The 17,876-nt window shown below is 46.0% G+C and overlaps 1 protein-coding gene across 1 annotated transcript in view; it reads left to right on the top strand.

The window, feature by feature from the left end:
- LOC146206999 (solute carrier organic anion transporter family member 4A1-like) overlaps positions 1 to 17,876 on the top strand; it is a 356,838-nt gene that overhangs the window by 236,860 nt on the left and 102,102 nt on the right. Inside the window, exons 9-11 of the mRNA XM_084576032.1 lie at positions 6,345 to 6,537; positions 6,592 to 6,730; positions 11,866 to 11,868. Coding sequence (XP_084432158.1) covers positions 6,345 to 6,537; positions 6,592 to 6,730; positions 11,866 to 11,868 — 335 coding nt within the window. The remainder of the gene's footprint in view (positions 1 to 6,344; positions 6,538 to 6,591; positions 6,731 to 11,865; positions 11,869 to 17,876) is intronic.

Below are 17,876 nucleotides of genomic sequence, written 5' to 3'. Positions count from 1 at the left end.
CTTGACACTGTATGTTCAGGAAGGCATTCTTATCTCTCCTTGCTATTTTCTGAAAATCCGCATTGAGAACCTTGTATCTTTCTCTTTCCCCCATACCTTTTGCCATCCTCCTTTCCTCAGCTATTTGCAAAGCCTCTTCAGATAACCAGTTTGCTTTTTTGCATTTCTTTTGCTTTGGAACTACCTTAGTAGCAACTTCTTGTATTATATCACGAACATCAGTCCACATCTCTTCGGGCTCTTTGTCTTCTAGATCTAATTCTTGAAATCGATTCCTCACTTCCACAGCATATTCTAATGGAATCTGATCCAGATCATACCTGAAAGGCCTTCTAGTTTTCTGCGTTTTCCTCAATCGAAGCTTAATTTTGGCAACAAGAAGCTGATGATCGGTGCCACAATCGGCCCCAGGCCTTGTTTTTACTGCTTGTATAGCGCTTCTCCATCTCTGCCGGCAAATAATATAATCGATCTGATTCCTGTACAGACCGTCCGGTGAAATCCATGTGTACAGGCGCCTCTTGTGCTGTTGAAAATGAGTATTCGCTATGGTCAGGTTGTTTTCTTGACAGAACTCTACTAGCCTCTGCCCAGCTTCATTTGGCTCACCAAGACCGAACTTGCCTGTAATTCCGGATATTTCTTCACTCCCGACCTTAGCATTCCAGTCTCCTATGAGAAAAACGACGTCTGATGATGGGGCGCGGTCTAAAAGGCATTGTAGGTCCGCATAAAATCTCTCAACGTCAGCTTCTTCAGCAGCAGTGGTCGGTGCATAGACTTGGATAACTGTTATGTTGAAAGGGTGACCTTGGATCCGAAGTGAAATCATTCGGTCGTTTTTGGGGTTGTACCCTAGCACTGCTTTGCCCATTCTTCTGTTTACTATGAGAGCGACCCCATTCCTTCTCTTGGATTCGTGCCCACAATAAAAGACATAATGGTCGCCGGAGTTAAATTCTCCCATTCCGGTCCACTTGAGCTCGCTGATACCCAAGATATCAATGTTCAATCTGTCCATTTCTCGCTTGACGATATCCAGTTTACCTTGCGTCATAGATCTTACATTCCATGTTGCTATGTGACATATCTCCTTGCAACATCGGACTTTCCGGTCGCTTCCCGACACATCCACAACTGAGCGTCCTTTTGGCTTTAGCCCAGCCGCTTCATTCGTCCTGGAGCTACTAGGAATCGCCCTTTGTTCATCCCCAGTAACATGTGGGACGCCTTCCAACCTGGGGGGCTCATCTTCCGGCGCCATATCGATAATGGTATTGTGACTGGCCATAGGGTTTTCTTGGCAGGAAATACTGGAGTGGGTTGCCATTACCTTCTCCAGTGAATCACATTTTGTCAGAACTCTCTGCCGTGACCTGTCTATCTTGGGTGGCCCTACACAGCAGAGCTCACGACTTCATCGAGTTTCGCAAGCCCCTCCGCCACGACAAGGCAGTGATCCATGATTCACACAGAGAGCCCTAAATGGCTTCATTTGTGACGCACATTTATTTTGAGCATTACATGTCACAGTTAAGGGATGCCACTTATTCGACCTTACCTTGGCGCATTGCCAGGAGCTCAGCCCGCGTACCTTTTCTACTCTTCACTATTTTGTTTGGCTTATGCCAGTCAAAAGTTACGTGGTTACAGAACAGCTGTTGCTTGGGCATATTCAAACTAATAACGAGGGAGTAATTACTGACATATAAGCGAAACCAGACGGCTACAAAGAAAATTTCCTGGTTAAAGAAAAATTCGTTCCGTTTTTGGAGATCGAACCCGGGACCATCGCCAGGGCAATCGCTTTATCAAATGAGTTTTTATTAGGAACTTTATTGCGATGACAGGAAATATGCGCAAACACTGTTTGGAGAGATAGCTGTGAAAGCTCAAGAATTACTTGTAGCTCAGTCGCAGTGCGCCGAAGGCTGAAAAAGTCAATCATAATGTGCACACTAGGACACGTTTTCAAGGTACGAACCACAAAACTAAGAGGAATATAGGAGATTCTGAGAATAAAAAGAATGCATAATACTATGGAATACAAAAATACTAAAACAATACACAGTTTGCACAGAGAAATGATCTGTCAATATTTCACAAGACAAAAGTATCAGGCAGAATTTGATTGGACTTGAAATGCAGTTTGCAGGTAATTTTATAATTTCTGGCAACTTTTACCTCGATCGGCAATTCGTTCCATATTTTTGATCCATTGAACTCTACGCGGAGTTCGCCATAAACAGTGCTACATTTGGGAAGTTTAAAGTTACAATTGGATGCTCGTCTTGTATTACGGGAAAGTAAGGCAAAAAGGCTTAACGAAAGGGGAAAGTTAGTGTTTATTATGTTTTTTATCAAGAGTGAAATTTTATAGTTGCGCAAGGATGGGAACGAGAGCACATTAGCATCAAAAATGTTCCTAGAGTGATCAGAATCAGCTGTTATCGTCCTCAATGCCCGCTTTTGAAGACGAAATAGAGGAGATAAGTAGGTTTTATAGGTTTGGCCCCAGGATTCACAACAGTAACTGGTATGTGAATGACAGAAAGAGTAGCACAGGAAGTGTAATACATCGTACGGAAAGCAGTATCTCGTCCTAATGAGTGTGTGGCATCCGAAAGCTAATTTTTTGCATACGTTGTTAATTTGTTCTTTCCAATGTAAATGACAATCAAAACGTACTCCTTAGTGTTTTAAGGACGAGACTGGTTGTATTAATGAGCCACCTAGAGTAAGTCTAAAATTGTAAGTTGTCTTGCACTTAGTTTTGGCGACATTCAGGGTTAGGCAGTTTTCAAAGAACCAGGAAGACAAAATTGTGAGTTCCCTCATTGCTGTTGTTTGAACTGCCGGACGAGATTCACCAGTAACTATTAACGCGGCATCATCAGCATACATTATTAATTGTGAAAAGTTAAGTGCCTGCGGGAGATCATTTATATAAAGTGAAAACAATATCGCACCCATAACAGAGCCCTGTGGTACACCATAAGAGATATTTTTTACATCTGACATGAAATCATTAACAAATACACTTTGTTTCCGAGAAGATAAATTGCCGTGAAAGATTTTGAGTGAGCTTTCTGCAAAGCCATAGCTTTATAATTTCTGCAACAAATGGAAGGACAGACCGTGTCAAATGCCTCATTAATATCTAGGAACCCAACAACAGCAGTATTATTTTGATGCATAGCGGAATTAAGGGTTTGTGATGACAGCTGTGGAAGTTGATCTGTTTTCCACAAAACCATGTTGCTCAGGTGCAATAATACTATTCTCTTTGAGCAACTAGCTTTTCGAAAAGATTGTTTAGCATACTTAGTACAGATATTGGCCTGTAACTACCCGGTTGGTTTGGATCTCCTTCTTTATATATAGGTACTACTTTAGCAATTTTAAGTATATCTGGGTAACAATTATCTTCTATGGAATGGTCGAACAAGTGACGTAAGTAAGGACCAAGGATGTACCCGTGTCTGTATGCCATCAAGACCAGCTGCTTTATATACTGCCATTTTACTCACAACAGACCTTATATTGTCAGCAGAAATGTCCTGAATTTAGGAAGTTATTAGTTATAGGTACAAGTGAAGCAAGTGACTGAACGTTGATGAACTAATTTTTAAAATCATTACCAACACGTGGGGAGATATTGGTGGAGGTGACATTTTGTCGTTCAGCCCCAATTACATTTCTGACTATTTTCCATAGTTGTTTTGTGTCCTGCTTGTTTTCCGTAACTGGTTTTTCATAATACAGTCCTTGATTTTGTAATCATTGCTATTGACTCAATCCTGTAGTACTCAAACTGCTCGCGGTAATACTCTTTATTTTTCTTCCATCTCCGATAGTATGCATCCTTACTCTTCAGAACAGCATGCCTAAGATACACACGCGTAGATTGCATTGCTACCAACAAAATTTTCAATATTTATGTTGTAATACATAATGTTGTAATACTTACATAATCAATACAGGAAGATTGCTTTGGGCGACTTCGACTAGACGGTAACATGCAGGCAGGAACATAAACGTGGGGCAATGATCGGCAACAACAACATCGCACACACCGGCTTGCAAATTCATGTCAAGGTTACACAACATATGGTCTATGAGAGTTGTGGATTGACTCGTTATTCGAGTCAGAGAGTTAATAACATTTTTTAGATTAAATTATTGGAGCAGAAAGACATAGTCACTGCACTCGCCTGAGAAGAGATCAATATTGAAATCGCCGCAGATTACAATGGGATTATTCGTAGTCGCATACGGCATCAGAATTGCTTGCATTTCAAAAATGAATTTCTGCACATTAGAGCTTGGAGGTCGGGAAATCACGCCAATAATAAGCCTAAAGGAAGGGTCTTCAGTTCCATCACTACTGTATTTCTTTACCACGGAGCTGTAGTAGCCAGATCCAACTTTTACAAAAAAGGCCACCACCACGTGTAAAATTGCTCCTAAGTAGCGATAGCATTTTGTATCTCGGTATGAAAACCGATTACCCTTCTTGCAACCACGTTTCTGAGACAGCGATGACGTCATATCAGAAAGAAAATTGTGACAGGCAAGTTACAAGAACATCAGAATTCTTGTGGATGCTTCGTACGGTACAATGCAGAATAATAAGTCGTCAGAGGCTCTATCGCAGATATGGTGTATGCCATCAGATTAGACAACTTTGCTTAAGTCGTCCAATCATGTTACGTTAATAACATTTGTTTTTTCTGCTTTCCGCATTAGAATTTTACCATCGGACACCCAGGTAAATTTCCAGTCATTTTCTCGTTTTGCCGCCAAGGCCTTACCTAGAAGCAGTTTATTCGCCGGACAAAGGTGCTCATTAATGAAAATAGGATCCTCTTCCTGCAGGCCCAGTATAGCTGTGTTTAGCCGGCGTTTCTTAGTTGCTTTCAAGACCTGATCTCGAACATTCAAGAAAGCAAATTTCACAATAATGTTAGATTTGCTCTTGTCTCTTGTTGGGACACGGTGTACAGCTTCTATGTCTGCTTCATTAACATCAAATTTCAAGGAAGAACAAGTGGTCTCCATTGTGTAAAATAGGTTCTCGTCTTGTGTCAAGGGAATGCCCTTTATTTCCAGATTTGTCTTCCGGATATAGAACTGGAGATCAACTACATATCTCTTTGTCTCCTTCTATTCCTTTGTAAGGCGACTGTTCTCCTGTTTAAGGTGGTTATTTTCACCTTTTACAGATGCAAGGTCTCTTAAGCGTTACCATCTTGCTCTTGAATTCTTCAAACTTTTCGTTTATGAGTTCCATAGACTGTTTCACACTGCCCAGTTCTCTCTCAATTGCACCTGTCAGAGCCTCCTTCAATCTTTCTTCCTTCTCATTGAATTGAGCCTCAAAATCTGCAAAAGCTTTTGCCAACTCTTTTATAGTGGTAGGTGGCTTTTCACCCATTTTCTTAGCAAAGTACACACTTAACACTAGGAACACAAAAAAAAAACGAGCACACTTGGAGCAGACCAGGAGCTAGATATTCACTCTCTAAAATACCAATATACCTGCACAAAAGTTGAACAGCAGGTAAATCGCTGCACAACCCTGCGGCTGCCTGGTCTGCTCCAGAGGGATGGCCCCCCCAGGCTTGTTCGATGTTATATAGGCGCCATGCCGTCTAACGTCCCTTCAGGAAAACCGTAGGCGTTGTTCGCGGCAAATTTGTGGTGCTCGCTGTTGCACGTGTGTAGCCCAGGATGACCGCGCAGGGCAGGCGATACGTCTGGTCGTTGGCGCAGATGATCGATCTTCAAAATTCGGCCAACGGGAACTGCACAAAAGGTGAATAGCAGGTAAATCACTGCACAACCCCAGAGTGATCAGGACGGACAAAAGATCAGATGGTAGAGCGAGAGCGAAATAATCTATAACTCAGCAGGGGTTGCTAGAATATTTAGGGGAAACCCTCAAACTGAAGCAGATTTGTAATAAGGAATAACATCCACATGCACCCTAGCACAGACTACCTTCTGATCTGCTCACCGTCCTGGTTAGCTCAGTTGGTAGAGCGACTGCCCCGGAAAGCTGATGGTTCGATCCCAGGACCAAGTTTCTGAGAAAGCTGCATAGCTTTCCTTCGTAGCCGTATTGCAGCGCTTGGGTGGATGTCGACGAGTAAATAGTCTCGTGTTAGAAATCTCCACATTGGAGGTTTACCGTAAATATTCGACCAAGCTCAAATTAAGTTTCCTCCCTCGAGGAATACCGCTACTTCACACACCTTCAATGCTGAATATTCTAACAGGGTGTCATAGTTACTGCGCATCGCACGTGTTCATGGGTGAACCAAAACGATGAGCTCCCGCAGGCATGATCGCTGTCCCGAGTGCCAGTCTAGGCTGCTTCCTGGGTGGCTACGTGGTCTCCAAGTTGGACCTGAGCTGCGCCAACATCATACGCATGTGCCTCGTCGTCTCGGTGCTAACGTGGTTCTGCTTCTTCTTGCTGCTCGCCTACTGCCCCGACCTCCACTATGAGGGCGTCGACGTGGACAAGAAGCTGTGAGTGTGCGCGTCACGAGTGACTCCCGAAGCGCTCATTGTTTTTATGCACAGTGCGCTGACACCAAAGTGCACCAGCGAGTGCGGCTGCCCGCTCAGCTTCAACCCCATCTGTGGCCGGGACTCGAAGATGTACTTGTCTCCTTGCTTGGCCGGCTGCCGAAAAGCCATCCAAAATGAAGAGGCCATCATGGTGGGGTTTTAAACGTTTTTCATAATTGGATAAATCTGCCTCAAAGAGCACAATTATTTCAGAGCTCTAATTGATCACTTGAACATGTGCGCGTTTATTGATAACGAACGTTTTCACCTTGAAAAGCAGGGTTCATGGCTCGTCGCTAGGTCGTAAGTGAGGCGTTAGTACTAACTTGAATCCTCACTCTAAAGCCTGTAGGATTATTTTTCTTGCGTGCCACTTGACCTTCATAACCGATCTCTGTCTTGTTTCTTTGCTTTCGAGTGTGCAGGGTAAAATCTCAATATAGCATCGTATTATTCCAAGAAACGCTAAGTGCGAACCCTTCCTTTGTTTTTATTTAATCAACTGCTCACGGCATGTCCGTCATGAGTTGATAAAATAATTCGGAGGTATAAACACTAGCCGTTATTCTCGCTGTTGGAGAGCTTCTTGTTCCTCCACAGACTTTAGTGGCTACATACGGTTGGCGATGACTAGGTTCACGGCGAACCACAGGCAAGTTATCAGGAATCTAAATACAAAAAGGTCATTGGCATTGGAGTGGCCATAAGCAATTCAAACAGTCCTAAGGTCTTTTCGTGGCCAGTTTCGCTGTTTCCTTTCATACTTGAAATCTAGAGAAACGGTAAACGTGTGATACTGTCCTTCTACCCCGGCGGGGTGGCGCACTGGTTAGGGCGCTCACGTACTGCGCCCAAGGATGCGGGATCGAATCCCAGCCTCGGCGGCAGCTTTTTGGCGCAGGCGTAAAGCAAGGCGCATGTGTGCTGTGCGATGTCAGTGCACGTGACACCACCCCATGTGGTCAAAATTTCCGGCGTCCTCCACTACGGCATCTCTCATAGCCTCAGTCGCTTTGGGACATTAAAGCCTACAAACCAAACCGTCCTTTTGGTCCTTGCTTCGCAGCAGGTTGTTGACATGTGCAGCGGTTTTAAAACTCAAACCAGAGTGCCATGCATATGGCCATTGCAGCTCTTTCGCTACTTATTGCCATGGTGAATCTCCCTCTATGTCGGGCTCTAAGCACTCACTTGACGTTGCATTGCTCATTGCATGCTCCGAATCGGGAATAAATATTACTTGATCTGTCACACATATCGGTGAATGAGAGGCCACCCGAAGTTCTCTTCCCGTCCGCGTTGTACGGGAACGCATCTCTGCAATATTGGAGTATTTTAATGCTGATAGCGCACACATCAGTGGCCAAAAGTATATCACTTTCAGATCAAAAGATGGGTCTGCGTAACATTTACACTTTATCTAGCTGTCAAAAGGTAAGATACATTAAGAAAAAGAACTTGTAAAATGCAGGGACCACAACAATATAAAGCGTGAATGTGACTGTCATCATTCATGTCAAAGATTTGGTGGCTGTTCAGTAGTCCTTGGACACTGCTTTGTAAGAACGTTTCATTTTTACATTTTTAATAGCGCAATGCTCTTGAACGAAACTTGAATGAAAATCAAAACCATTGTGAGCTATAAGTGAGCTCAAAAGCAACGAGTCGTTTTGAAGTTGTAAGACTAAACAATGAACATGAATTGTAACTGATGTGTTTAAAGTGCAATTTCAAATTTTTAGGCATGATGTGTTCGTTTAAGAAGTCAAGAACTTTACAGTGCCGTAACTTTATTTAAAATTTGCTGCAAGTGATGCTGGTAGGTTTCAAGTTTTGTTGCCAGCCCGCAGGAGTTGAACGAGGGCTGTGTCATCTAATAAACTCTCATGGGATCATCTCTAAGGTGATTTGAACACTGCTATAGTGTATGCTTAGGCAGAGTCGCATATACACAGTCTTAAATGAATTAAAAAACTGACAAAGTGGCAGGGTTTGCAATTTTGAAACCTGCGCGTGTGCAGCATGGTGCATTAATGCTTACAGTGTGAAGTTGATCGATTGTGTGCTCCCTTTAAACACGCCATTTTCAGTTGAAATATTTACATCACGTACTGCTGGGCAGCTTCCAGCCTTTGTATGACGTATTGTTTCACTCGTTGTGGCCTGTTGTAAACGCAATAGGGTACAGTGTCACGTATGTAATTTTAATGCTCTAAGGGCCTCTTATATGCTTTTGGTTTAAGGGCGCATTTCGCTCTGAGAAACACTGGTTGGTTAGGTTTCGCTTGCCTCAATTACAAATAAGCGACTTCATTTGGACAAACTTTTCAGCCTGAAAGTCCAGCACGGATCTATAACCATTTTATTGAAAGCAAGCCGGAGAGGAGGAAAATACTCTCTAACCACGTTCACTGCGCTGGCTCACTGTTGCAAGTTCCCAGTGGGCTGTGCATTGACACGCTTTGTGCATAGCAGGGCGGCCTTGCTGCTAAGTATTTTGCCATTTAACAAAGGTAAATTCCTGTATTAGTGGTGGTAGGGTCATTGGGGTAGCAATGTGTGATCGTGGTCTAAACAAATAATCGAAGAAATCAGTAGCTGATTGCCAAGAGCGTATCCGGGAAGCATGCAACGCCAGTCCAAGTGCGGCTTATATGTTTTCCACAAGAATGCTAAATTGGGCGAGTTGGTGCGTTTCAATTATAGGAACGTAGCGCTAAGAGAAGGGCAAAAGAAGAGACACACACGAGCGGTTGCCCACTGCTAATTTTTTATTGGAAACGATAACAAAATATATAGTGTCGGAAAAGGGAAGAGACAAGTAACATGAATTTTGCTCTACCGCTTTCCAGTAGGCCTTGATTTAAATCGCCTATGAAGGTTTTGAGTAAACTAAACAGATTTCATACCAAGGACTGACTTTGGAATATTATAGCTATTTCACTTCCCCCATCGCTGTAAACACAGCACGCTGCACCGGCCGTGCCTCCCGCAAACCTCGCGGCAACTATACAGTGAGTCCTCTACGCTAGCTTCAGAAGAGCGTGCCAAAATTTGTTATTTCTTCTAAATAATAAAGTGACTACCAAAAACAAATTATCTTTGAGAGCGTTCACCCGTACGGTGTTGTTGGTAGGATTAATAACTGCAATAGACGCAAGTTTCTGCTCACAGCCAGCTACTGCCGGTGCGAAAGGGGCTCATCGCCTGCTTCCTCGCTTGCTCCGCTGTAAAGAGTCGTCGCCGAAATTAAACATATTGTAACGGGGAGAAATATATTGATAAATGAGGATTAAATGAGGAGCCACCAGAGTGCTGACCCCCACTGTCGAAAGCTGATTGATACTCTTACTGGTAATATAAGACCTCAAAATGCCCGTCTCCGTCGTCGGCTAACAATAAATTACAGGATGGCACATTATTTTATAGCAACTACAGCCCACAGGGCCACACCTGGGTTCCCGTAATTTCTTCTTCCATACGTCCTCAAATTATACAAGCCTTTCACGACGACCCCACCGCAGGTCACCTTGAATATCACAAAACCTACGACCACATCAGAAATCATTTCTTCTGGCCTGGCCTTTCAACCTCAGTATTGAAATATGTAGCGTCTTGCATCCCTTGCCAACGACGCAAGCGGTCTACGTTGCCTCCTGCCGGTCTCTTTCAACCTCTCTCATGTCATTTGACGCCTTTCGAAGTCGTCGGAATCGACTTGTATGGACCCTTGCCCTTGACTCCAGCTGGCAACCGCTGGGTCGTTACTGCCGTTGACCACCTCACCCGATACGCTGAAACCGCAGCACTTCCTTCTGGCTCCGCTTCCGAAATCGCCAACTTCTTCCTCCACACCATACTTCTTCGCCATGGCGCCCCTCGCCTCCTCCTTAGCGATCGTGGCAAGTCGTTCCTCTCCACCGTCCTCGCCGCAGTGCTTCATGCTTCAGGCACGGTGCACAAAACTACAACTTTTTACCACCCTCAGAACAATGGCCTCACAGAACACTTTCATCGCACCCTTTCTGATATGCTATCAACCAACATTCACCCTCTGCACAACAACTGGGATTCTCTACTCCCCTTTGTGACCTTCGCCTACAACACTGCCGTTCAACGAACCATCACCTACTCTACGTTTTTTCTTGTTTATAGCCGCCCCCTACGTTCTGACTCAAAGCATCTTTCTTCTGAGCTTCCACTCAGTCTACCCAGCACCTCCACCACTTGTGAGGCAGAAGGATGCACCAGCAGATTCAGCTTTCTATTTAAGATAAGCCGAACAGCAGCTACCGACTAGCCACAGCTCAACATTTCGTCTTCTTCTCACGACACTATGACCGGTGATGATTACGTTCAGATGAAGATGAAGTTCCCTCACAGTGCTTACAATATATAGAGTGAGAGACAGCCAAGGACCCAGGCAATGAGGGGTTGGCGGTCGACGCACTTGTTTTCGCCTTCCACGCACGCGCGTGCAATTCGTCCTCATCGTTCTCCATCTCTGACAATCCCCGGAGACGAAAGCACGTCCCGGCGCTAAGAGGAGGATGTAGTAGTGGTATGGTATGGCTTGAGACGAACCACATGAACGACGTCAGTAGCAGGGCGGGCGCATGATGTTGAAGATTGAAGGGGAGTAATCTCGTAGGTTACATCGGTCACCTGACGGAGCACGCGATAAAGGCCGCTGTATGGGGATAGCAGCTCCTCAGAGACGAACGCTGTTAGTGGGAGTCCACAGGAGGACAAGGTGCACCGACTTAATTAGACGTCCCAATGTCGGTGGTCGTAAAAATGCTTCTGGCGGACTTTGGCCGAAGCGAGGTGCGCTCGGGCTACTTGGCGCGCCATGTCGGCTCGTACGAACCGACAGCCGCACGTGTGATGGCATCCTGGGTTGCGTAATGTGTGGTCAAAGTGGCAGCGTCTCCAAAGGGAAGGGGGGGGGGGGGAGATGCCGGCCAAACAAGAGGTAGAAAGGCGAACATCCAGTGGTCTCGTGGAGGAAAGAACTATAAGCAAAGGTGACATATGGGATTGCTATCCCAATCGCCATCATCCGCAGAGACATACATAGAAAGCATGTCTGTTAAGGTACGGTTGAAGCGTTAGATAAGGCCACTAGTCTGATATGACGAAAATGGTAGGTCCAGGGTCGCTGTCACTTAGGTTAGGGAAATGCGCCGGATAGCGGGATAATCAGTCGGCGTCCTGGCAAAGACTTCCGGATGTATAGGTGACGTTGAAATATTATTCTGGTAGGCGCAATGCCCAACAACGGAGACGGTCCTCCGGGTTCTTGAGGGAAGTAAGCCAGCATAGCGCATGGTGGCCCGTCAGGACGGAGAATGACCGGTTGAACAAGTAAAGACGAAATGTAAGAACCGCCCAGACAAGAGCCAGGCACTTGCGCTCAGTGACAGAGTAATTGCGATCCGCGGCGGAAAGAAGGCGGCTGGCGTACGCAATGACCCGGTTATGTCCATACTGAATTTGAGCAAGAACAGCACCGGCGTCGGCATGCACTTCAAGAGGGGTTGACGGGTCAAAGTGAGCTAGAGCAGGGGTTGTGGTCAGCAGTGCAATGAGCGATCAAAACGCTTCCTTTTGGGCAGGTCCCCAGGAGAAAGAAACATCTTTCTTGAGGAGGTCAGTAAGTGGACTAGCAATGTTGCGAAATTTTGAATGAAAGGGCGGAAGTCGAAACATAAGCTGGCAAAGCTGCGTACGTCCTTCACAGATTATGCAACAGAGAATTCTTTGCCGGAATGAATTATCCTGGGGTCAGGGCGTGTTTCAGAGGTTTGAACGAGATGACAGACGATTGTGAGTTGACGGCGACAAATTGACACTTCGCAGAGTTTAGTTGTAGACCAGCTTTGAAAACACGTCGATGATAGCTTATGGTCTTGTGAGATGTGTAGCAAATGTGGAAAAAATCGTGTAAACAGCAACGACAACTTTGTCCACCTGAAGCTATGGAGGAGGGAGTCCATCATGCTCTGAAAAGTTGCGGTCGCATTACATTAGGCCGAACGGCATCACCTCAAACTGATAGAGGCCATCCAGGGTGATGAAGGTGATCTTTTCGCAGTCCATGTCGTCCACAGCTATCTACCAATAACCTCATTGCAGATCAATACATGAAAAATATTGGGCTCTATGAAAAAAAGTCCAGCACATCGTCAATGTGGGGTAGCGGGTACACGTCTTCTCTAGTGATATGGTTCAGGTTACGATAATCAATGGAAAACTGCTAGGGACCCTCTTTCTTTTTAAACAACATCAGAGGTGATGCCCAGGAACTTGATAATGGCTCATCGATGTCCTTGCTGAGCATCGTTTCTACTTGTTGAATGACCGTTTGTTCCGTGGTGTAAACCATCTGCTACAGTCGGCGAAAAGGAGCAGCGTCACCTCTGTCGATGCAATGTCTGACAACGGACGTGTTATTCAAAGGCCGGTCATGAAGGTGACAGATGTCTCGGAAAGAGTGCAGCACACTTCGCAGATCATCAGCTTGGGCTAACGACTAGTCAAGGTCTACTATATTTGAGCAGTCGTATTTGAGGAACCCCCCCCCCCCCCCCCTTCAGATCGGTTGTATTATTTGCCGGCAGAGATGGAGAAGCGCTATACAAGCAGTAAAAACAAGGCCTGGGGCCGATTGTGGCACCGATCGTCAGCCTCTTGTTGCCAAAATTAAGCTTCGATTGAGTAAAACGCAGAAAACTAGAAGGCCTTTCAGGTATGATCTGGATCAAATTCCATCAGAATATGCTGTGGAAGTGAGGAATCGATTTCAAGAATTAGATCTAGAAGATGGAGAGCCTGAAGAGATGTGGACTGACGTTCGTGATATAATACAAGGAGTTGCTACTAAGGTAGTTCCAAAGCAAAAGAAATGCAAGAAAGCAAACTGGTTATTTGAAGAGGCTTCGCAAATAGCTGAGGAAAGGATGATGACAAAAGTTATGGGGGAAAGAGAAAGATACAAGGTTCTCAATGCGGATTTTCAGAAAATAGCAAGGAGAGATAAGTATGCCTTCCTGAACATACAGTGCCAAGCAGTTGAGGACAACAGCCAATTAAGGAACACAAGAGCTTTGTATAAGACAATCAAAAATATCAAAGGAAGCTTCTGTGCTAAGCTGGGCGTGATAAAGGACAAACGAGGCAAGGACCTCACTGAAGCCTCAGGGATAAAGAAGAGGTGGCAGGAATACACGGAAGAACTGTACAAGAAGGACCCGGATGTGCAAACCCAACATAAGACGGTTGTGATTACTGATCTCGAGCCGGGCATCCTGAAGTGTGAAGTTGAATGGGCCTTAGCCAGCCTTGCTAAGAACAAAGCTAGCGGAATTGATGGCAATCCAGCTGAGTTGCTTCAAAACCTCAACCATGACGCTGTTAACATTCTGCATACATTATGTCAGAAGATTTGGACAACCCTGCAGTGGCCACAGGATTGGAGGAGGTCAGTTTACATCCCCATTCCAAAGAAAGGCAGTGCCAAAGATTGTTCCAACTACCGCACGATCGCGCATATTTCGCATGCTAGCAAGGTGATGTTGAAAATCCTCCAAGGTAGGCTGCAGCAGCAAGTGGATCGGAAGCTTCCGGACGTGCAAGCTTGGTTTTGCAAGGGCAGAGGAACTAGAGACCAAATTGCCAACCTTCGCTGGATCATGGAAAAAGCAAGAGAGTTCCTGAAACCCATCTACTTCTGCTTTATTGATTACGCGAAAGCGTTTGACTGCGTAGATCACAGCAGATTGTGGCAAGCTCTCCAAGAGATGGGTGTTCCAATTCACCTCATCTGTCTCCTCAGGAACCTGTATGAAGGACAAGAGGCCACAGTCAGAACTGGGCATGGTCTTACCGATTGGTTTCCGATTGAGAAAGGAGTGAGGCAAGGCTGCATACTGTCACCCTGCCTATTTAACCTATATGCAGAGTGCATCATGAGGAAGGCCGGTCTGGACGAGTCTTCATATGGAGTGAAGATTGCTGGAAAACGTATCAACAACCTTAGATATGCGGATGATACCACTTTAATGGCAGAAAGTGAAGTGGAACTCAAGAGACTTCTGATGCGCGTACAAGAAGAGAGAGAAGTTTGGGCTTAAACTGAACATTAAAAAGACAAAGATCATGGCGTAATCCCCTATCAAGTCCTGGAGCATCAAACTGCGCCACTTATTGCGCGGCTTAAAATAAGAGCTGTTTGCTGGCCTTGCGCGCAGTCCTGCGGCTACAGTGGCCGAATGTCTGTCAGAAGCATCGACAATGGAGAAGGTCTTTCAGCAGCTGGCCAACGCTCACAATATACTTTATTTCGCTGCATCCCTTACGGAGTCGGTTCCGATTCATGGAGAGAAGATTTAATCATTCCGCGAACTGATTTGCTCTGTAGTGCTGGACGAACTGATAAAATTGTGCAGAGTGTTTCAACCGCAGGTTGTCTCTATTGTCAATATTGCCGCGAACCATTCTAAACTTTATTACTTCTTTTTCTACACCTGTCGGAACGCACGCCACCTTATCACTGCGATTCCGACGCACGAATCGATAATGTATTCTTTGTTTTGTTCATTTTTTGTCGCGAGAAGTAACCTTATAGCTTTCTTTGTCGCGCAAGATGTGCCCAGATATATCGCGAATATTCCAGCCATTGACTTGTTTCTAAAATTTTCTAGGCTATGCTAATCACCGGTTGTAGTTTTATCTTCATCTTTCTTTGTAGCCTTTAAATGAAGCGCTGACACTTGTAACGGGCGATGCCTCCGCCGATTGTGTGCTTCTTTTGAAGTCACAAGTCAGCTCCATGAAGAGTTTCTTCAGTGCATTTCTAGACTCTTCATTTGTTTTCATCAGCCTCATCACCACCACGTGCCATCTGGAGGAGGTGCTGCCATTCGATTCCCAGATTACCGTTTAAAGCCAAGAGCACAGCCCTCTTCCTGTCGCCCTTGGGGACTAGTCAACAGGCCCCAGAACCAGCTGGAGACTTCAATGGCTCCAACCCAAACACTGTTTCCTACCGGACCCCGTTTGACCCCGGAAGGCATCAAAACTGACAATGGCCAAGTCTACAGCACCGGTTGCCTTCGTGCGACCACGGGAAGCCCCCATCTTCCATGGACAGCGCACTGAGGATGCGTTAGACTAGCTCGAGCTGTTCGAGCGCGTGTCAATGTACAACGCCTGGTATGACAAAATTAAACTCAGGCAAGTGCACTTTGCTCTTCAGGGATCCGCCCGAATCTGGTTTGAGAACCGCGAGGAACTTTTGAAGTATTGGGCCACTTTCAAAAAACCGCTATTGAACGCTTTTACAAGTAGAAAAGAAAGAGCCCAGTCACACATTCAGTCGAGAATACGGCTGCCTATTTAGTCTGTGCACATTTACGTAGAAGAAATGAAGCACCTATTTCGCGCGCAGAGCTTGACATGAGAGAAGAAAAGAAGTGAAATTTTTAATGCGAGATGCAAAGAATTGTTTTTCGCTTGCTTTGCCAAAAACCCGCCCAAACCGCGGCTGAATTCGAACGAGAAGCATCCTCATAGAATGAACTTTAGACGCCCAGACCCGACAGTACAACCGGCCTCTTCAGGTAGTATCTGCAAAGAGCGGAGACGCTGCCGGTACAAGTGGGGATAACCTCCGTGAGAGATCCGTGAGGTAGTTCGAGAAAAGCTACACCGAATCAATCCTCTCATCGCTAATGCACCTGCAGGTTGCGTCGTAGCTTACGTCGTCCGCGAAGAAGTCCAGCAGGCACTGGGCGTTCTTCAAGCGACGGTTCCGACAGCTCCCACGCAAGCAACAGCGATGAACTACGCTGCTGCATTACGTCGTCCTGTCTCCGACGTGACTCTCCAAGCCCTCGCCTATACAGTTCTGTACCTGAAAGCCACCCCTTGGCCCACGCCCGCCAAGCCTACCAACTACCTCCAAGCCCCAGGAAGTGCGGCGCCTGGAGGACCGCGAACAACAAGCCATTATGATTCCACTGTGGTGAGACCGGCAACATTTTACGCCACTGCCCGTACCGACGAATCGGTCTCCGCGGATTTGCACTCTACGCCCCACGACCCCGCCTCAGCGAACGACCGCAATAAATCGAAAACTATCTGCGTAGCGGTGAATTTGCGCCACGTTCAGGTTCCCATCACTATACAGGGCCCCTTTGCGTCTCCGGGATGAAGCTACAAGCAAGGAAGGTCCCGTAGCTTACGCAGGGGAACTAAAGAGAGCAACCTTTGGAGATGAGGTTGCTTCACGACAAAAACACGAAGATCCTCCGCCGTTGACGACGCTTACCGCTTTAGCGGACACCGGAGATGACTATCCTGTCGCCAGTGAAGCATTCGCCGCTCAGCTCAAGAAATGGCGACCGCTTTGGAGGGTTCACTAATCCGCACGGCTGGTGGTAACCTTTTTACGCCTTCCGCGAGATGCACTGCAAGAGGGACAATGAATGGACCTACTTAACCTACGAGCTTTGTTGACCATCAGAACTGCTCGCGAGGCATTATCCTGGATATGAATTTTCTCAGTGAACATCGAGCGATCACCGACCTTCGATTAAAGCTCAACAACCTTTCCACGGACAACGGTATACCTACTACGACGAGTTCTAAGCAATCTACCGCTGTCAAAATCTTGGATTTAAAATTGACCATGCCTCCCCGATCAAACGCCCTAGTCTGCGAGGGTAGCGCAGACATCGAAACAGCCTAAAGCTTCGTCGAAGGAAACACCCAGTTGTTCTTGGAACGGGGTATCGGCATCGTAAGAGGCATAACCAAGTTCCAGGGAGGAAAATCTAAGGGGCTGGTGATGAACTTCACCGAAGAATACCGGCACATCGCTTTCCTCGACGCACTGGCAGACACCCGAGATCTCTTCGCCCTACGCGAATAGCCGCAGAGGATGCAACCAACGGAGGAACTCTCCCGACGTTCGACGTCAATCCAGCACTACCCCGATGCAGACAAGACGAGATTCGCAGTCTTTTTAAAGCTACAGCGAATGCCTTTCTTCAGAGTCGAAGGTGCGACTACCTCATTGACCAAGCACATCATTATCACTGCAAATAGGCTAGGCCTCTTCGTCAAAGCCCCTATCGAGTATCGCCGCGGGAACTCCATGCTATACGAGAGCGATCGATTAAATGCTTCGTGGCTACGTCGTCCAGCCATCTCAGAACCCCTGGGCAGCACCTGTCGCTCTGGTGAAGAAGACGGAATACTTTGTTTCTGCGTATATTATCGCTGCTTAAATA

Source organism: Amblyomma maculatum, chromosome 1, assembly GCF_055883805.1.
Source record: "Amblyomma maculatum isolate TAMU_Amacu chromosome 1, ASM5588380v1, whole genome shotgun sequence".
In the NCBI taxonomy this organism is placed as follows: domain Eukaryota; kingdom Metazoa; phylum Arthropoda; class Arachnida; order Ixodida; family Ixodidae; genus Amblyomma; species Amblyomma maculatum.
Note: the sequence above shows the minus strand (reverse complement) of the source record. Positions and strands in the feature narration are given on the sequence as shown.